Raw genomic sequence first — 21,874 nt, forward strand, 5'->3', positions numbered from 1 at the left:
GGGGGGCGGATGAATTGGGGGGGGGGCGGTGTCAGCCCCACCGGGGGGAAGCAGCACTTGGGTGCTGGGTACCAGGGTCTTCGCTTGTCACGATAATTCTTGCAGCCAGACGTGTGCTGTCGCTTGCTGAAACGCAGGTCCCTGCTGAAAGCCGATGTTCGGCTGAGACGTCAGTGCTCAGAGAATCACGATGGCAGTATTGCTTTTCACACAGCTCCGCTATCCGAGTATAACAAGTTGATGCCCAAGGTAGTGAAGGCTTTAATTGGTAATTAGCCTGTCGGAAATTAGCATTGGTTACATCTTTCTGCTTGGCAGTCTCATAGGTATTTTGCTTTACTGCTCATACCTCGATGACAAGCTTAGGCTCAAATACAGATGAAACGTTGTGGCTGTAATGGAACTACCTTATCTTTGGACACAGGGCTTCCAAATACGATTGAGGTGTGGATGAGAGCTGAAATAGCTTTGGCCTGTGCTGTTCCCTTGATGTATGCTTTAACTAGTAAGACTGTCAGTCAGTCCATCCGTCAGTTCGTCCAATTTGATAAGGGTTGAATCAAGTTTTAAAAGAAATACTTTGCCAAACTTATAAACTCTAAGCTCTGAGAATCATAGAATGGTTTGGGTTGGAAGGAACCTTAAAGATCATGTAGCTCCAACCCCCTGCCCTGGGCAGGGACACCTCCCACCAGACCAGGTTGTTCAAAGCCCCATCCAGCCTGGCCTTGAACCCCTCCAGGGATGGGGCATCCACAGCTTCTCTGGACAACCTGTTCCAGTGTCTCATCACCCTCACAGTAAAGAATTTCTTCCTAATATCACTTTATAATCTCTGATTAAATGGGGAGTGCAGTGGAACTACCATAATATTAATTATTTGTTCATATATACACTTACAGAATGTACAGATCTCCTGCAATAATAGTCCTTGTTTGGAACACCAAGCAATAGTTCATATAGTTCAATATAAGGTTAATTAAAATTGCTGATGTGTGTTTCATTATCATGTAAGTGGCAAGTAGCTGGCTGTGAGATCAGCTCTATGAAGAGCTCTAGACAAATTATCCTTTTTAAATTAATGCTGCTGATAGAAGAAAATGTGACTTGCTTTCTTAACTAGTAGATCCTAGTTTCTTTAGACTTCGGTGATATGCTGAGCTTTATGCTAGCAGTGTGTTTTCTGTCTTGGATTAGCTTGTAGGTCCTCAAGGCACTGATCTCTTATTTTGTCAGTGCGCTCAAGGCAATGACCGAAGCTTTCAATGGCTTGTTGTCTGGGCTAGAAGGCTACCTGTTATGGCTTGTATGAAGAAGATACTGAGAAGTTAGCTGCTCCGGGCACTAACTCAAGTACTTACCTTGCTGGGTAGCCTCCTGCTTGGTGTTTCTGCTGAGGAAAGCAGTGACAGAAAAAAAATCAGAAGTACTTTTCTTTCCCACTTGAATGGAGTAGGACATAAAACTACAGACTTCATTCTGTACAGATCTTTTGGAATTCTTTGCTTAACTTGATATTATTGTATAGGAGTAATACCTGGCTAGAGCTCAAACCAGTAGTTTGTAGTGAGTAAATTTTTCAGGGTAGCTATTCATTATTTATAAGTCTCCAAGTGGTGCTAATCACGTAGGTATGTCTTGTCAGCATTTCTATGAGGTATTTTTGGGCAGCTCATTTGGAAGGTTTTGGTGCTGCTATCAAAGAAAAGATTTGAAGCTTTTCTGCAGAGTCATCTGAAAAGAACTGAGTGCAAAGAATACAAAAAGCAAACATAGTCCTTTTATTCAGATTCAGCACCTTAAAATGTGACTGTACTTGTCAGTAACGGATGTCAAGCTGTGTTGTAATAAAACAAATGTTAGAGCATTATTTTCCCCTTCATTTTATAGATGACTAATTAGCTATTTGAGTCAATCAGCTAATTATAGTCAATCAGCTTTTGGTAATAACCCATTTTCCCTCTTCACCTTGCAGTATTTCATCCTCCAGACAGCTATCTTGACATGGGAGAAATTTTTACATGTAACTAATTGAAATCCTAACAGAGTAGTGAATGGCAATTTCAGGCTAAGCTACGAAATGTAGAAATAAGAGCAGATGGCCCCTTCAGAAAAATAGATTAAAGAGAATAGATGCTCCTGGCCAGCTATGTAGTTAATCCCTTGCTTCTTGTCAAGAGGTACTGCCAATAGACAATTACTATGCAAGGCCAAAATAAGAGCTGTATGAATTTAATGAAAAAAAGCTTTTCCTCATTTGCAGCTTTTTCTGATAATTTAATATTATGTTCATATTTAAGATACAGCTACAGTAAATTGGAATAGTAACCTGTTAAATTAGTTGTGTGTTGCTCCAGAAAGGGATACTACAAAAAAGAGGAATGTACTTCCATTTATATTCAGCGAAAACTTGTTCTGGCCTTTCTGGTGTTTTCTTGCTCTGTGAAACACTGAGTCTTTAAAACCTCATGTCAGATTTGGTAGGGGTGTTGGTGCCTGCATTTCTCCTGATGGTTTGAGGAAGCATTTAACTTTTCCCCTGTAAAATGTTCTTTCCAGATTTATTATTTGTGGGTGGCTGCATGTTTTTCAGTTAAGCACCTTTTTGGGGGGGTTTATGTGAAGTAGAAAATTCTAGCATTTTAGGTGGTTATTGTTTGTAATTAGGCAAGTCATGCCTGCACTTGCTCTAAAATCAATGAATTGAGGAGTAGTGAGATTTGAAACTTAATATAAATGTGAACCATTCATTAGGAAGAGTTATTCTCGAGACTGTGTAAGAACCCATTGTGACTGCTGTTTTGGGCTTTTGTTCTTCCCAAATGCAATTTCTTGTTTTGCTTCTCTCTAGTAGCAAGGAGTGATATAACTATTTAATATGGTAGATTGTTCTTGCTTTATCTCAACTGCTCTTCATCCTTTGGGCACCCAGACCCTGAATTTCTTAGCTGGATTTTAAATCCCCTTTGTCCTCTGTTACATCTGGAAGGTAACTAGATGCTTTACTTCTGGAAACAGGGGCATCAAAATTGCCTATCCCGTATAGAAGCAATTCACACATCAATGAACCAAGAAGTAATGGCACCTCAGGTTCTTGATGTGTACTTTTGCTGCTTCTTGGCAGGCAGAAGTGGTGAAGGGGCAGAAATTTGAATACATGGAATTATGAAGGCAGGTGGGGGACAGGCAGGGCAGGTGTCTGTGTTTCATAGCATTTTCCCAGCACTGCTGGAATCAGTGACCAGTTTGGCTTTGGTGTCTCAGCTTGAATGTAGGTGTAATTCCTTGGTTGTGAATTATTCCACTGCTTTTAAAGATGTGGCTGCCTTGTGTGTGTGTGATGCTTTCTAGTAGTTGATTATTCTATTTCAAATCTGTAGAAATCTACTGAAATCTACTATTCTGACCTTTCAAAAAGTGGCTTGTCAATGAGACCAGCCGGTTCCCTCAGTGCTTTAGAATGTTTCCTGAAATATCTGGTTTAGTGTTCATCTTAAGTAAATTGTAACTTACAGATGTGAATTGTGTTTTGCTAGGATTTGTCAATAGGATATGACACCTTACTGAATTAAGGGTTGTCAGTGTGAGGCTGTACCTGTCAGTTGGGATGGAGGCTGCTGAGACAACTCTAGAGTTGCTAAAAGATGAGTTTTTAGATAAGTAGGGGAAGATAATACTACTTTGTCTTGCTGATAGCTAGATAAATCTTGTATAATACTAGGTAAACAGCTGTACACTTGCATAACTATAAATTATACAAAATATGGGGATGGGAGATAACCTATAATGATGTGTTTTGGTGTAGTGCAGGTATCTCCCAGACTTAAATGTTGTATGTTTGAATTTGTTGGCAGATTTTTAGACTGCAATGTCTTTGCTAGTGCCCTAAAAAGCTTTAAATATGGTCTCTAGAGCAGAGTTTTGCACTAACTGGATTTGCTATGGCTAGTGTGTAAACTTGGCAATAGTTTAAAATGTGATAATGTGAAGAGCTGCAGGTCATATCCTTTTTTAAATGAGATCTGGATTATGCTTTTCCTTCCCGTGAAAGTTGTCAAAGGTATCACAGAAAACTTTTTGACTAGTGCTATGTACATAATAAGGAAGAAAGGATATAGACCCTTCTTGGTGACTCATCAAGATAAGTTAAATCTTGGGTAAGGGTTATCTGATTGTGTTCATATATAATATACATGAAAAAGATGGATCAGCTTTTTGTAAGGGCTCTTGATAAAAAATATTAACTTCCTTTTGTGTAAAACCTATGCCCCAAGTACTATAAGATGATCTTTGTTGGATCTCCTTCTGAAATAGGAAGTCATAGATTTACATTTGAAAGCTACATTCAAAGTAGCTTTGTCTCCACTGCCAGTTGTCAGGTTTGCACATGCTGCTTTTTGAGGAAACTACTTAAAGCTGACTCCTTCACTTTGTTCCTATCATACCATCTTAATAGATTAGAGGGCTTCCAGAGCCTTGCCTTCGGGGTTTGGGGACTTCTTGGGGTCTCTGTCATGGAAGCATGGAAAAACTATTTGCAGAAAGAGAATAGTAGTATCTGTAGGCTGTTGCTCAGTAGATACAGTAAGTAAATAGAAGACAGCATGGGTCCCTTTATAGGAAGAATCACAGAATGCCTGAGGCTTTAAGAAACCTTTGAATGTCCAGTCTCCTGTTCAAAGCAGCAGAAAAGCCAATGCTTTTTCCAGTATTTAGGCAGCAAGGGTAGGTGTTCCTGAAGCATGAAGGAACAGGAGAAGTCAGGTGTCTTCATCCTGATAGGATGCAGCATCCAGGTTAGAAGCACTTGACTGTAGAACATTGTTTGTCCTTGATTGTAGAACATTGTTTTTCCACATATGTATGTTGTCTTTGGAATTTTTTTATTTTTAAGTTGTGGTGAAAATGAGTTGACACTTTTGCAGTTAGTAGATTTCTTACTGTGCTAATGCACAAACATTCCTGTTTAAAGAAAATTGTCAACAGCAGGTAAAACATATATGAAATCTTAGCACTTTCTTATAAGTTTAGAAACTCCCTTCACAATGAAACAAATAATTTTCAGTAGGGTGGGTATATGGGACTGAAGCATCTTGGTTTTTTTCCTGAGCAAGACTGAACATCTGTTCATATCTTAAATGTTATTTTTGCTGGTTTCTCCTGTGGTATGTTCTATTTTACTGCTAATATTAATCAGTCTGAAAAGATTTTAGTGTAGTCATTTTTGATGTGAAGGTAATAGGTGTTCAATTAGCGTTGAATTGCTTAAAAAATGCTATTCAAAATATTTGTCATATTGGTGACTGAAATGTGTTTTCAGGATCAGTGCAGACAGTAGTACTTGACTGTAAAATGGAACTTACAATGCCTGGGAATGCAATTTAAATAAAGATTGGTTTAAGTCCTTCAACAGGGTTATTATTATTAATTTGAGTATGCTGAATGTTGTAGGCATCATTCTAGCATGAACCACTTATTTTATTGTAAATTTAAATTAGATTCATTGTCAGCTGCTTCTACAAAATTAAGGTGGCTTATAAAAGACAGTTATTCTGGATTGAACTGTTGTAATAACGTGCATTTGAAACAAATTCCTGTTTCTTATGTACAATTCAACTCTACATGTATTACTTATGCCATTCAGAATGCCAATTCAGGACCTATTTTGTAGGCTAAATTTTTGATTTTAAAAAGGCTTTTTTAAAGTGTCAAAATGATGGCTGAGGATACATGGAATTTTCTGAAGTTCATGGAGGAATGGGGAAGTATGCAGAAATAGAGCAGCTGCATTAAAAATTGAAAACTGTGATTTAAGCCTTACAGATCCATTTGGGATGGGTCTAGATGTAGCTATTGCATATACATTTAGCTCTTTATTTTAAGATTTTTGAGGCTATTTTTGTTTTATGTGCTTGATTACTTTAGTTCTCCAAACTGCCTTTTTATGAAGATACACTAACCAGTATTTGATTTGGAAAAAATATTATGGATGGAAAAAAATTTGCCCAAGCATTTACTTCAGAAAATGTTTAGTTGCTGCTGTCTTAATTGTGTGTTTTTTCTGGGGGATTGGGATGCTACATAGAATTCAAACTGAGGAATTCTGCATCTCTTGTGAATAAACAAACTGCTTTAAAGCCAACTAGGCTATGGTACACATCTCTTAAGATAAACTTAGCCTCCTGCTTTCGAGTATCTCTTCTGTTCAGTGCAAAATTTGGGAGTCATCCAGCTTCAACCTGGAGAAGAGAAGGCTCTGGGGAGGCCTTATAGCCCCTTCCAGTACCAAAAAGGGGCGTACAGGAGAGATGGGGAGGGACTCTTTGTCAGTGAGTGGAGTGGTAGGTTGAGGGGTAATGGTTTTAAACTGGAAGAGGGGAGATTTAGATTAGTAGGAAGAAATTCTTTCCTGTGAGGGTGGTAAGGCACTGGAGCAGGTTGCCTAGAGAAGCTGGGGATGCCTCATCCCTGGAGGTGTTCAAGGTCAGGCTGGAAGGGGCTCTGGGCATCCTGGTCTAGTGGAAGGTGTGCCCTGCCTGTGTCAGGGGGGTTGGAACTCAATGATCTTTAAGGTTCCTTCCAATCTGAACCATTCTATGATTCATACTGACCAAGAGGACAGGTAGTGAGTGGTAGGTCTTTCAGAGGCTGCCTTATGGAAGCCTGTGGGGTTTAGCTCAGAAAGCCTTTTGAAGTGTATTAAAGCCTTAGTGTGTTGATTATAGTTCAAGTTCATGTTGCTATTTTCAGCTGAGAAGACAAGAAATCCTTGTTGTAGTGGTACTGTTTCAGATAACTTTGTTTGCCCCATTAGTGGGGAGGAAATGGAGTCCAGTGTAAGACATGTATAATCTGAAGCACAGTTAAGACAGTTTTATTATGACACTGATGTTGATGACAGCTTAATCTCATTAAAACTAGAATTACTGATGAGTTCATCCTATAATACTGCACTTTGGATTTAGCAGAACAAGTCATGGAAGGATTGTAAGCATTAAATCAACATCCAGCAAAGCAAACTTCCTTTGACTTGGCTTCATTACAACAGTTGTAACTGCCAGTATTTTCATAACAGGTATGCTTAAAATGTGCCTTCAGAGATACATTTATTAATTTTGTCACAAAAAAAAAATTTCAGTAGGAAGCAGTATAGAATGCTGGAGAACTTTACACATGGTGTAAAAGTTTTTATCCCAAAGACTTTCAAAATACCTACTGATACTCTGAACTGGAAGGGTTGTAAAAAGTTACAGGAAACTGAAGCAATATTGTCCATATTTTTTCCTCCATTCAGGAAAAACTGGTTTTGTTCTGAAATTCTGCTACAACTGACTTGTAATTGGTCTCTTCTGGAACCCTGTCTCTTGTCAAAGCTTGGTGTGCTTCTTAAAGGAGGTTCTTTATAAAATCTGAACTAAGCCAAACTTTTTGTTGTACCATCACTTTATTTTTTCTTAATGCGAAACCCTAAGGAATCATACTCTCAGGCAAGATATCCATCTAGCTCAGTGTTGTATCTCTAGCAATGGTCAATAGTTTTTTTCAAGAAGTAAAAGGATAGGATAATGTTCTTAAATATTTTCATTTACAAATTTAATTTGGAAACAATAATTTCACTAAAAGTATCTAGTGAAATTGCAGTGTGGTTCTGTCAACACTGTTTTCTGAAGCCATGATCATTTGGATGTCCTAGAATTTGAGCCTTGGAGTCTTCATGTATTCTAAAGTAGAAAAAATGACATTTGGATTTATTAGGATGTCTGAGAAGGCTTCTGAATCTGAGGAAAAAGACAAATGTTTAAAGACTTAACAGACAAATTTACTTGGTTCCTGTTTATCCTGATCTTGAGTTTGGGAAACATTGTATTAAGGACAAGTGCAATAAACATTTCTCTTTACTTTCAGTTTGACATTTGATCTTACATTGATTATATTGATTTACTGCAGACACAGAGCATCACTTTGCTCTGCATTCAACACAAGTATTTATATTGGCTTAGAGGGAGCCAGAATCCTGGCTTGTAGTTCTGCCACAGGAAGATTAATTCTACCTGAAGATTAACGTGGAACAATTCTACTTTGTCATTATCTGATGTATCTAGCAATGTTATTTGGTGAATTAACTGAGGAGTAATCATTGCTTAGATCTCTCCACTATGATTAAATGTAAAAGAAAAAAAAATAATCCATGCAGTTATTACTTCATCCAGTTAAATTCCTGGGCTGTTGCATTAGCTGCATCTTCGGTCTGAGAACATGGGATTTTAATCTCTAGCATTATGGGAAGCTTAAAAAGGGGCGTACAGGAGAGATGGGGAGGGACTCTTTGTCAGTGAGTGGAGTGGTAGGTTGAGGGGTAATGGTTTTAAACTGGAAGAGGGGAGATTTAGATTAGTAGGAAGAAATTCTTTCCTGTGAGGGTGGTAAGGCACTGGAGCAGGTTGCCTAGAGAAGCTGGGGATGCCTCATCCCTGGAGGTGTTCAAGGTCAGGCTGGAAGGGGCTCTGGGCATCCTGGTCTAGTGGAAGGTGTGCCCTGCCTGTGTCAGGGGGGTTGGAACTCAATGATCTTTAAGGTTCCTTCCAATCTGAACCATTCTATGATTCATACTGACCAAGAGGACAGGTAGTGAGTGGTAGGTCTTTCAGAGGCTGCCTTATGGAAGCCTGTGGGGTTTAGCTCAGAAAGCCTTTTGAAGTGTATTAAAGCCTTAGTGTGTTGATTATAGTTCAAGTTCATGTTGCTATTTTCAGCTGAGAAGACAAGAAATCCTTGTTGTAGTGGTACTGTTTCAGATAACTTTGTTTGCCCCATTAGTGGGGAGGAAATGGAGTCCAGTGTAAGACATGTATAATCTGAAGCACAGTTAAGACAGTTTTATTATGACACTGATGTTGATGACAGCTTAATCTCATTAAAACTAGAATTACTGATGAGTTCATCCTATAATACTGCACTTTGGATTTAGCAGAACAAGTCATGGAAGGATTGTAAGCATTAAATCAACATCCAGCAAAGCAAACTTCCTTTGACTTGGCTTCATTACAACAGTTGTAACTGCCAGTATTTTCATAACAGGTATGCTTAAAATGTGCCTTCAGAGATACATTTATTAATTTTGTCACAAAAAAAAAATTTCAGTAGGAAGCAGTATAGAATGCTGGAGAACTTTACACATGGTGTAAAAGTTTTTATCCCAAAGACTTTCAAAATACCTACTGATACTCTGAACTGGAAGGGTTGTAAAAAGTTACAGGAAACTGAAGCAATATTGTCCATATTTTTTCCTCCATTCAGGAAAAACTGGTTTTGTTCTGAAATTCTGCTACAACTGACTTGTAATTGGTCTCTTCTGGAACCCTGTCTCTTGTCAAAGCTTGGTGTGCTTCTTAAAGGAGGTTCTTTATAAAATCTGAACTAAGCCAAACTTTTTGTTGTACCATCACTTTATTTTTTCTTAATGCGAAACCCTAAGGAATCATACTCTCAGGCAAGATATCCATCTAGCTCAGTGTTGTATCTCTAGCAATGGTCAATAGTTTTTTTCAAGAAGTAAAAGGATAGGATAATGTTCTTAAATATTTTCATTTACAAATTTAATTTGGAAACAATAATTTCACTAAAAGTATCTAGTGAAATTGCAGTGTGGTTCTGTCAACACTGTTTTCTGAAGCCATGATCATTTGGATGTCCTAGAATTTGAGCCTTGGAGTCTTCATGTATTCTAAAGTAGAAAAAATGACATTTGGATTTATTAGGATGTCTGAGAAGGCTTCTGAATCTGAGGAAAAAGACAAATGTTTAAAGACTTAACAGACAAATTTACTTGGTTCCTGTTTATCCTGATCTTGAGTTTGGGAAACATTGTATTAAGGACAAGTGCAATAAACATTTCTCTTTACTTTCAGTTTGACATTTGATCTTACATTGATTATATTGATTTACTGCAGACACAGAGCATCACTTTGCTCTGCATTCAACACAAGTATTTATATTGGCTTAGAGGGAGCCAGAATCCTGGCTTGTAGTTCTGCCACAGGAAGATTAATTCTACCTGAAGATTAACGTGGAACAATTCTACTTTGTCATTATCTGATGTATCTAGCAATGTTATTTGGTGAATTAACTGAGGAGTAATCATTGCTTAGATCTCTCCACTATGATTAAATGTAAAAGAAAAAAAAATAATCCATGCAGTTATTACTTCATCCAGTTAAATTCCTGGGCTGTTGCATTAGCTGCATCTTCGGTCTGAGAACATGGGATTTTAATCTCTAGCATTATGGGAAGCTTTAATCACATGTTTATTTACTGTTTGTGAGCTAAGAAATGTCATTGCTTCATATAGCTAAGCAGTACAGAATGTAATCTAAGGATTAGGAGAAATCAAATCTTCCTATCCATTTGACCTTGAAAATCTGATTGGATTTCCTGTGTGATCTGGCATGATTTTTCCCTAATTATCTAAAGCTTGATGTATGTGAATGATAGATATTGAGTGAGCTGTGCAGATATGGATGAAATTTTAATGCTTAACTTCATTTCATATTCATCTTAGATCTCAGTGCAAAGAAATGACAAGAAAATCCACAAAAGTGAGGTGAAATGTGGTCTCAATGGAAGATAAACTTGCAGTAATTCAGTGGCCCTGACTTTCTTCTAAAAAGTCTTATGATAGCAGCGAATATGTACTAAATCCCAAGTCAGTTCGATTAACTTCGTTCCAAAGTGGGAAAATTCTTTTATTTTGTAGTGCTATGGCTGTTTACTAGAAGAAAAACAATTCATTTGACTTTAAAACAAATGGGGAAAGCTGTGATTTCTATTGCTGAGAGTTGATTGGAAGCCTCTTAGGGGTTTCAGTAGCTTCTTCAAGCAAAGGAAAGTTGATTAAACAGTGAAAGTTAAAAGAAAAAAATGGTTTTTAAAATGGTCAATAAAACGCATATAGGTACTTGGGGTAGAAAAACTGATCTTGAGAGTGGTGAATGGATTTCTATTAGTATTTGGCTACTTCAAGTTGAGTGATTACTAGAGCAAGAAGGGAATGTTCTTTCTATGGCCTCTTAAATTTTTTTAACTAAATCAAAATACTATAGAATTATGAGTGTTTCTAGCATTAATCAAATTGTTGCAGTCAGGTCTTTCAAATAACTTATTTTAAGCTAAAATATTTAGGAAATACTAATAATAGTGTATTGATCTTTTAAGGAATTTAAGTGGCTGGCTCATTGGAGGAATGTTACTGAGACATTGATAGAACTCTGTTCTTACCTCTTCAAATAGGTTTTTAACCTTGACAAGTCCATTTGAGACTGTACACTTCTAGGTGTAATTTCTTGGCAATTGCTAAGAAGGTCCCTAAACCACTGTTCATTCATAAACTTGTGGTTGTAACTTAAAATTCTGTACTACTTCTGGAAGTTTTTATAAAATTTTCAAGTGGTGGGGGGGTTGCAGTGTATGCCATACTATGCAGTTGTGTACAATAGCATATGACTCAACAGGAGAAAATTTTTAGTTTTTCCAGTTCATAAAAGCATGGTGAGATTTGATGTTATACTTTTCTTTTGTAAGTCTAGATTACTTCAGGAAAAAGCCCTTCACTGTAACAATTACAGCAACTGCAAACTTCTAAAGATTATTAATCTACAGGGAGTTTTCGGTGCAACTGAGCTTTTCCAAAATAGTACAGCACTGTGCATTAATTTAATTTTTAATCTTGAGTGGAGTTGAACTGTGCTTTTCTGATTTTTCTGAACAAATTTTAGTCCTAACATTTAAAGTCAATACTAAATGAAATCATTAAATTTTGTTGTAACTGCATTTGCTTCTGTCATAATGAAATTGATGTATTTTTATTACCATTTTAATACTTGTTATTTTTTTGGTGTAAAAGGTTGCTAAAGAACAGCATATTTCTGATCAGTTTTGAGCTTTGAGTATTTGGACTGTTAACAGTGTATACCAACAACATTAAAAATCAGTGTCATGTTTCTGTTTTCCACTTGGGAAACGTACAAACCTCTAAATATCTAGTCTTGCTTTCCAAGAGAAGTCAAAGAGCTTTATTGTAACTGCTCTTGTTATAGCAGGAAGCAGGAGTGTTAAGTTTGTGTTTGAGTGCTGTGATAGTACTACGATCTTGTGTCTGAATGGGGTATTCAGAAACTTTGACTTCTAAAAAATACCAGTCACCTGCTCTGAGTGGCAACATCATGACTATAAAATTTTGCCTGGAAATGAATTTCAGTGTAACTTTACATTTATACAATTGCCCATAATTCTCCAGTCCATAAAGTGGCATCTACAAAGAATATATGAATTCTGTTTTTGCCTGGATTTGGCTGTTGAATTATGTCCCTTGGTAGCTGTAGGCTGAGGGGTGTAGTGTTGTTTTTTTTTTTAAGCATGCTGTGACATAAAGGACACTTCAGAGGAAAGTTGTTTTACTGAACAGGGCTCTTCCAGAATGTTTCCATTACATCTGTATGAATCAAACTGCCTAGGGACTTGCCAAGAAAACTTGAAAGTATAGCTGGGGAAGGCTTTTCTTTCAAGAAGCCTTCAGGTAGTCTGAGGTTAGTTTAGCTTTCTTAGTTCTTCAGTCACTGAACACTAACTTGAATAAATGCAATTGTATTTATTGCTCATTCTGTGCTAGTGAGGTGAAAACTTGAATAAAAGACTAGGGTTATTGGGAAAGATGTTACATCTTCATTTTTGTGGGAAGTGGGAATGGACTGGTATTCATTAAACAAAGTGCTAATGATGCATGGATTGTTGCAGTTGCAAGAGATGTGTTGGTTTACTCCTGTTTTCCCTGGAAGTAATTTCAAAGAATTTTCTTTAAAATGTACCAAAAGGATGCTTTCTCCTATTTTTTTTTCATTGGTTTCTTTGCACTCAAAGGTTTTTGTTAGTCTCATAACATCACATTCACACTGAAGAAACTTCAAGGTCTTGATAAATGTCATCATTTCTACTGGTTAAGTACAGTAGAAGGATGTTTCTTGCTGTGAAAAACTAATATATTTGAAGATTTGGGAGGACAAATGCTAAGTGTCCATACAGCTTTGGTTGCACTCCTGCAATTGCTTGGAGTTTGGCGTGTCCTGTGCTAACATGTTTAACGCTGCAACTCACTGTTCTGTGCTTCAATTCAGCAAAGACTTCAGGCAGTGCTTCATTTTTAGTCTCCTTGTGTGCTCCTAATGTTTCCCAAGCAATGAAACAATCTGCAATTTTTCATTAGCACACTGGGGAGTCAAAAAGCTGGAGAGAATTAAATCAAGAATCAGTTTTGTGTGTAGCTCTGGAATGAGTAGGGTCATGCAGCCTGGCTTTGAGCTGCTAAATCTTTCTTAATTCTGTTGTCATTGGTATAGCACAAGTCTCAGCTTTTTGGGTATGAGCTTTGTGCCTCAGTTGCATTCCTGAAATTTTGATAGACTGATTTGACATTTGCACATAAGTGCATTGTAGACAACCACCAATAAAACTCTACTTTGTTTCACAGTATAGAGGAATAAAACAATTCAGTATTAAACTATGCTTTTAGTGTTTTAATAAGCATGAAATACACTTAGATGCCTTTAAGCCATATAAAATATAAACATCTTAAGTATTAAGCTAAAAGTTAGTATTTTAAGTGTATGCATTGTTAATTCAAGATGCTAATGTGAATATTAAAGTAGCCTGAAATTAAAACATGGGTTACCCCATTGAGCTATGTAACTAATTATAGATATTAATTGCACACTGTATGTATTATGCCATATATTATTAATTTTAAAGGTTTTAGCTTATACTGTCTTTGAAGATTCTCAACTTACATGTTGCTGTATTAAACTGAGAAAATAACAAACTTTTTTCCTTTAACAGAAATTGAAAAATTCCAAAAAGGTGAAGGAAAGGAAGAGGAAAAATATATTGATGTAGTCATCAATAAAAATATGAAGTTGGGACAAAAAGTTTTGATTCCAGTAAAACAATTCCCTAAGGTAAGCCCAGTTTTCATATGTGATAATCTAAGTGTTTATAAAAGATACTCCACTAGTAGCATAACTAGTTTAACTGTTACATTGAAAACAGTATTAACAATCTCTACTATTGCTGTTCTACAGTCTGTTCTAGAGAAGCTCTAAGGTAGGAATGGTTGGTTTTGGAATAAATATGCGGGAAAGCGGTGTTGGGCACATAAAAAAATGGTATGTTGGGAACAAATGATAAAGGAACCATATTTTCAGGATAGCAGGATCCTCCTCTTCAGAATAGCAAAGGGAATTAAATATTTTTAAGTTGATTCTGTTATCCAGCTTTGAAACTTTGTTTTATTAATCGCTCTCTACAACTACCTGAAAGGAGATTGTAGAGAGGCAGGGGTTGGTCTCTTCTCCCAGGTTACAGGTAATAGGACAAGAGGAAATGGTCTCAAGTTCTGCCAGGGGAGGTTCAGGTTGGATATTAGGAAAAATCTCTTCACTGAGAGGGTAATCAGGCATTGGAATGGGCTGCCCAGGGAAGTTGTTGAGGCACCATCCCTGGAGATATTCAAAAGACAAATTGACATGAGGCTTGGGAATATGGTTTAGTGTTGGTGTGTGTGTTTTGTGTGGTGTTTTTTCTTTTTATGGTTGGACTAGATCTTAAAGGTCCCTTCCAACCTAGGCGATTCTGTGATTCTGTAGGTAGAAGAACAATTTAAAAATCACCATTAAAGGAACTTGCTGTGTAAACTTCTCCTTATCCTCTTAAGTTTCAGCCATTATTAGTCTTGAATTAGTTAAATCTGTACTACTAAATTATACAAGTTTTTCTGGAGGGGTGGGGACTGTTTTGTTTTCTTAACACTTCTTTACTATTTTGATGTAGCTCTATCTCTGTGTTTAAACCACTGGGATCCAGGAGGCACAATACAACTGCTGTGCAGGGTACACATGCTGTGTGAGTTCCTATGGAATTCCTATGGCTCCACTAGGACATTTTCCACAGAAAGCAGGATACTGGTATCCCTGCTCACACAAACCCCCCTTTCGTGAGAGCAAATAAAATCCAAAGTATTTTCTGTTTAACAATATTCTTACCCCAATATAGGGGCTGTGTCAATTTTTCTTGGAAATCTCAATTTTATTACATATAGATGGATATTTATTTTTTCAATGTACACATTAGATTCCATGTAGTCAAACAGAATTAAAATTTCTCACTGTAAAGGAGTAGTCTGGGAGCATGAATTCAGACTTATGACAGGTACTCTAGAACTTCTCTGAAAATACACCCACCCTAAACCACAACCAGTCACAGCAGTTTAGTATCACTTGTTTACTAGCTTTTATTTCTGAGATCTAATAAATCTAAATACATTGTATAAAGTGACACAGGTTCAACATGGCAAACAGAGCCTTATTCTGGCACCCTGCAGTCTTCAATGAGTGACATGAGTTTTGAATGCCTGCTCACAGGGGAACAAAGTCTCTTTGCATCCTCATGTTTGCTCTAAAGACTAATCCTCTTCCTGTTAGGTGTGTTCAGAGGAGGGCTCAGAAATTAGAGGTGCTTTGTCAAGTCTCCTGGGGTAGATAGGAAACCATTTCAGCCATAGTGGTTTCTGAGCTGTGCATGCATTGTATATTCAGATCCTCCAGATTTTAAGCAGAAGGTATTATGTGGTGCTTATAAACATCAAATGCTTTTTCACTTAAATGCTTTATGCCTCTATGCCATTCTTTTCTGTGCATGTATGCAATTTTTTAGAGCCTTTTGCCTACAAGAGGTGTTAGTATTAGTGCAAATGTGTCATTTGTAGAAGGTGCCAAGTGATAGTTCCTCAGAAGAATCATTACAAGACTTGGTTCTGATTTATGAGCAATTTTCTCCTTCCCCCTGTTCAGTATTGGTGACAAATGCTTCAAGGGAATGAAACTTAAGACTTAAATAGGTATGAAATCTGTGCAAAAAGCTCTTCTGTATGTGAACATTGAATTTAGAACAGTTCAAGCTGGTGTCTGTTTCTGTATGTCTACAGTCCACACTAATGTGTTTAGCAATAGTGCAAGATACTGTCAGTCTTTGAGGAGATGCAGTCTTTTTGGTGTTAATGAACTGAGAATGTGCTGTTTGAAGCTGACCAAGTCACTACAATAATTGATAAATTTCCCAAACTGGCATTGGAGTACCAGTTTGGGTCAAATGTTTTGATATCTGGAAAACTTAGATGTTGAAGAAGTGCTGAGGTAAAAATAAGTTTGTTTCAACTTTATGACTAGTGCTCCCCAGGATTATTTCCTGCTTTTAAATAGGATCAAAACAGCAAGTTACCTTAATAGGGTTTAATACCTGAAAATGAAACTAAATACAAATAAGTCATTTTGCTGGCAGAAACTATTATTTTGTTTATATTTGCCAGTAATGCCTCCAGCAAGCAAAACTGACTGCTGCTTAGGTAAACAGATAGGATTAATGAAATGTCAATCATATTTTTTTGTGATAAATGTTATCTCTGGACAAAAACAGTCCATCAGCACACTACCCCCATTCAGACAGCTTACTAGGCTTCATACAGGGTTAACTGAGTTTCCCTTAAGTATTTCATTGCTCTTTCCCTCTTTTTAAAACTCCTCTCTAACTCTGACTCCTTGAATAAATCATAACAGCCTCAGCGTGGGTCAGGCAGCCCTAGCTCTGATCCGCTCAGCCTGGCGTTGTGATGCCTGCTCACATTACCTGTCCTGTCAGATATATTCTCACGGGCTTGGAGCTGTGTCCTGGGCAAATTCAGCCTCATTACCTCTGACAGCCCTGGAAGGTGACAGGTTAACTGCAGCAGAAAGCTATTCAGCTCAAGTTCAAAGCAGCTGGGTTTCTATTGGAAAAGAATCTGGTAGATCTCAGGTTCAAAAGTAGGTATCTCACTTTTCTGGGCATCTCTGTTCTCCCTGAAAAAAAAACCTTACAAGTTTCTGGCGTTCTGCTGGGTGTGCAAACAGTTGAGTTTGTGGTGATGTACTCAACTTGCCTCCAATCTAACAAACAGCTCTTGGATGCTTTTGCAGTGCTGTATGTTTATATCCTTTACCTGGGACCTTTTGTATTGCTCGGACCTTGGCAATGTTAACAGACATAGTATCTCATGCTACAGCTGGTTGGTGTAAATGTTTTCATGTCTGGACCTTGATAGGTGATAGACAAAATTCTTGGTTATTCTGCTTTATGAAATAATTTGTCAAGATAGTCCCAGAAGTTATGTTCAGTTTCTGCTTGAGGCTGGTTATGTGTTTGAATTAATTTTTTCATCTGTGTTCTTTACAGACTCTTTTACACATTAAATACCTTAATGTCTTGATATGGTGACAGACAAAACCATGTGGAAACTCTGCTGTAGATTTCAGGCTCAGTCAAGTCTTTTTTTAAATCTGATCGTATACAATCTTGTTATGAATTCTTCAGGTTGGTCCTGCTCTTCACAGTCCTTGGAGATGTCTGAATTGTGACAGATGTAAATTAATCTGAGGTATTTAGGTGAGGTTTGAGTAAGCTTTGGTAATGCTGTCTACAATCCTATTGTGACTGGGATGTGCCTCAAGCAAGGATTAAAGAGGTTAGGGCTTTTATGCAACCTTGTAGGAAAAGGGCCAACTTCCTGAGGTAGGATTCTGTTCTAAATTATGTATCTGTAGGAATCCATGTGGATGCTGGATGCCTAAACTGCAGTTAGTGGTATGAGATCTTGTCAGGTGATAGAGTTCAGGGTGATTTAATACACCTTGCTGTTTGATCGGGTGAATACCTCAACTGACTTTTGTTCAGAGTGGAAATGTGACCCGTAAACCTGTACTTCTGTTGCATTTCATGCTTGAAAATCTTCAAACTTTCACAGACTTAAAGGAAGAAAAAGTGAGCTGGTCATGCTGTGGTTGTCTTAGGATAGATCCAGATAGTCCCTTCACTGATGCTGCTGTGAAATACCAGTATGTGTGAAAGGTGTTTCATAGCTTAGATATGTACAAGTGAGGCAGGAGGGTGTTATCCCCCTCCCACACATTTAATTAATATGCATTGTGAAGTAGTTTAGTCTCAGAAATCTGATTTTGCTTTGACAGCTTAGTGAATTTAAGTGTTCTGAATTTGAAGGAAAAATAGCTCCCATGGGTGACAAATGAAATGATGGTTTTCCATGAGAAGGATCAAAACTATAGGAACAATTATTTCTGTTTTGTCACAGGCTACCATTTTAGAAATTGTTCATCGAACTACACTTAAATACTGGGTAAATTGCAGAAGTTTGTAAGAAAAGGTCTGTTTTGTCTTCACTGAGGTGATACTTTAAATATATATTCTCAAGTTACTGACTTATGGAGCTGGTATCCATTTTAGGTCTTTTATCTCAGCATTTGAAGTGAAAATATCTATTTTAAAATGTCACTGTCATATACAATATATCTGCGGTTGTTACATAAAGTCATGGAGAGATTAATATTTTAAACACATGACTACAAAACAATTTTTTTATAATAGCTTAGGTCTAAGGATTTCTTAGCAGAATGGGAAAATGAGGTTGTGTAACCATAAGTGACAGTGTTTAAAGACCTATTACTGAGTTGTGTGAAGGAGAGAGTAGATGCTTGAAGTATTTACCTTTCTATAGAAACCCTTTTTTTCTTGAAATGAGTAAGAAAAAATCTTGAAATTTTCATGTTTCAGGTCATTGTAAGGGAAAGTGCTCTGAATTTAAGTATTTTTTTCTTTTAATGAAAGCTAGAAATAAAACTAATACACCAAGAAAGCTTTCTATGGCTTTAATGACAACGGCTTGCTTCAAGCTTTACAGGAAAGCATTTGGTCAAGTGTTTATGCTTTCACTAAGTATTTTAAGCTGGATGAACCATTCCCAGCGGACTTGTCTCGGTGGGGATCAGCAAGGATTACTTTTTCTATTATATCCCCTGTTCTGTAATATATATATTTAAAAACACTGTAGCATTGGCATTAATTCCTATTTTGCTGAAATTCATGTAGTAGATTAAATGCTTATAAAAGTGTATACTCTCATTTGTGTCATTTTTGTAGCTGTGTTTTCTCTAGAACTGTTTTCAGGGAATAGTTTCACACAGTGATCTAGTAAGGAAATAAATCTCTAGATAACTATTAAAGTCACATTTTGATTTGGAATTTCTGAAGAAATGGGTGTTAAGCAGTGATGTCTGTAATCTCCATTGTACTATATCTGCAAAAATGCATCTTAAAATGAGGACTTATGAATATCTAGAGAAGAAACAACTTTCAAGCAAAAACCTGATTATTGATTAATTTTTTCTGTTTCTATATTTTTTCTGTTGAAAATATATCTTGAATTTGAGATTTTGTAGTTACACAGCAGTTTAATCTGTGAAAGGGAAACAAATAGCTGCTTTCATTGTAGCTAACCAGTGTCTGTGGGTTTCTAGACACCATGGCCAAGGGATAGAATCCAGTATCTGAGAAGGGGCTATTGTGCTTTGTGGTGCATCTTTTAACACCTCCAGTTTACTTTGTGATTGATATGGAAGGTTGTGTTAGCAGTGATTGGAGGTTTTTGGAAATAAGAACAACCCTTAAACCTTGTATCCTTTTGCTCAAACTAATGTATACCTGGTAATACTTTGTAATGATGTAAGACTACAGATGATACAATTTGTCACAACTGCAGTGTTGTTTGGCTTGAACTGTAGCTGGGGTAATAATTTTTCTCATCTTCTCCAAATGTCTCCTCCCAGATTTGTTAATCTGAATCTTGATGCTGTTTTTGCAAAGATACCTTAAATGCTTTGCTGTAACTTTGAGGTACCATATTTGGCATATCCTTCAGAGTTGGTCTAGAAGGAACTTTGAGTGGGGGACTTTATTTTCTGTTTTTATACCATCATCAGCATGATCCCAATCCTTACCTAAGACATCAGAAGCTGTCTTAATGTTTAGACAATCCTTGATGTAACACAAGTGATCCATCCAGTGTAGAATAACACTCATGGCCAGCTCCTCAGAGTTCAGCTGTTGTGTAGAACTGTGAACGTGGCAATAGCTTCCAGCCCACCTTGTGCTGGAAAGCAGAGAGACTGCTCTAATACAATGTAAAACTGAAGCTGGTGAACTTCAGGACAGTTTTGGGTATTTATGGCAGTTTGGATATGATTGTACTGTACTGGGGAGAAGGGTGAGTGAAGAGGGGAGTCTGGCATGTCTGATTGAGCCAGAGCTAGTGAATATCAATGATCTGACTTGTATGGAGCTGCTCAGATGTCTCTTAGTTACCCTCCAGTGTCTAATTCAGATAGTTTGTAAGCTTGAATTCAGTATTAGACCTGAATTTGTTTTTTTTCTTGGGCAGATGAACTTTAGGAATGTGATGTGTGGGAAGTGCCCATGGAACTTGCCCATCAGCTGTCTTGTGTAAGAGCTAGCTTGGATCTGCCAAGTTTATTTGCTTCAGATTCACCACCAAATAGGCTAGATTTGTTAATTTTGCAATAAAAACTTGTGCCTCACTGTGTGGTGATTCTTGTAACTTTAGGCTTGAGTTCTCATACTCCTTGATTACTGAGGATAAAGTGTATATAACTTGAGTGTTTCTGTATCTTTATGAAATATGTCAAAACTTTTGCTGATCGGATGTTTCCAATTTGATGTAAAAGGGAAACAAAACAGTATTTCAAACAAAATTGGTGCCTGTTCAAAGTAAATAATCTTTCTACTGGAAGGATTCATTCAATATCATAAATGGATTTTATTTATGGAATAATCAACTGAAATATTTTTAGCTTTGTTATCTTGGAGCAAAAAGGCTTTGGGGCTGCATTGTAAGCCATTTTTTAGTAACCTTCACTGTTCGTTGTGTCTTTAAGCAATATCTAGAAGTATGGGCTTTCTAATCAGCAGAATTTCAGTCTTGCAGCACAGGTTTCTCATGCTTCAGACTTGTCAAAACTAATATTTGAAGCCACAGTGCACAGGAAAGAACAGTTCAGTGAATCTCAGGATACAGCTAATGCATTTTCACATTCATTAAGTGTGTTGTCTGAACATGTAGTTTGTGCAGCTACTTGTATAGCTACCATAATGTCTAGCTTCAATGCTGCAGAGTTTGTTTTGAGAAGACAACAACTTTTGGTGGTATTGAAGTCAAGTTGAAGTTGCTTGTAGGTCACACTTTATATAAATGAGACATTAAAATATTTGCCTTTAAAATAAGAAAAATAAGATGAAAAGCTCATTGGTTGAGAGAAACAGGGAGATCAGTCAGCAATTAGTCACAGGCAAAACAGACTCAATTTGGGGGAGATTCGTTTATTGCCAATTAATTGTAACAGCAGGACGGTGAGAAATAAAACCAAAACCATATTCTCTGCACATCCTGGCTCCAAGTCCAATTTTGTGTCCTTGAAATGACAATAGGCAGATTCTCCTTTGTCCTTTTATGAATATTTTTTAATGCTTGTTTTCTTTAGCCTATTTTGCCCTCTGAAGGATCTTCTGGGCTGAAAAAGCACAAGCTGTATGTTTTTTTTGTTTTCTGTAAATGGAAATGGTTGGATTTTCCTTGTCATCTTTTATTTTTGTGGCTCAGCACTTTCTTCTCCCTAGTTATCTCAATGGGGTAATGCCATGGTAAGGAACCCGAACTCATTTTGGTCAACTTTGATGATAATGGGGGTTGACTGGCAGTTGAGAAGATCTTGAGTGTTGACTCTGTTTTGGGACTGCATTTAAATGCTTATGTTCTCTGGATTTAATTCCTTGTTTGTGTTTTTAGTTTTGGGTATATTGTATGGGTTGCCATATTGCTTCATAAATCTTCAAGGGAGGATAAGGCAATTAAATTTTTTTTTTCTCCAGAGCT

At 37.1% G+C, this 21,874-nt stretch overlaps 1 protein-coding gene across 4 annotated transcripts in view; it reads left to right on the top strand.

Moving 5' to 3' along the window:
* Window positions 1–21,874, top strand: part of KHDRBS3 (KH domain containing, RNA binding, signal transduction associated 3) — an 83,928-nt gene that overhangs the window by 10,581 nt on the left and 51,473 nt on the right. For all 4 annotated transcript variants that reach the window (XR_001414449.1, XM_014965512.1, XM_014965513.1 and 1 more), the window contains exon 2: window positions 13,885–14,003. Coding sequence is in view for 3 of the 4 variants with exons in the window: in XM_014965512.1 (XP_014820998.1) it covers window positions 13,885–14,003 (119 nt within the window). In the remaining variant the exon portion in view is untranslated. The remainder of the gene's footprint in view (window positions 1–13,884; window positions 14,004–21,874) is intronic.

This window comes from Calidris pugnax, unplaced genomic scaffold, assembly GCF_001431845.1.
Source record: "Calidris pugnax isolate Ruff unplaced genomic scaffold, ASM143184v1 scaffold41, whole genome shotgun sequence".
Lineage (NCBI taxonomy): Eukaryota > Metazoa > Chordata > Aves > Charadriiformes > Scolopacidae > Calidris > Calidris pugnax.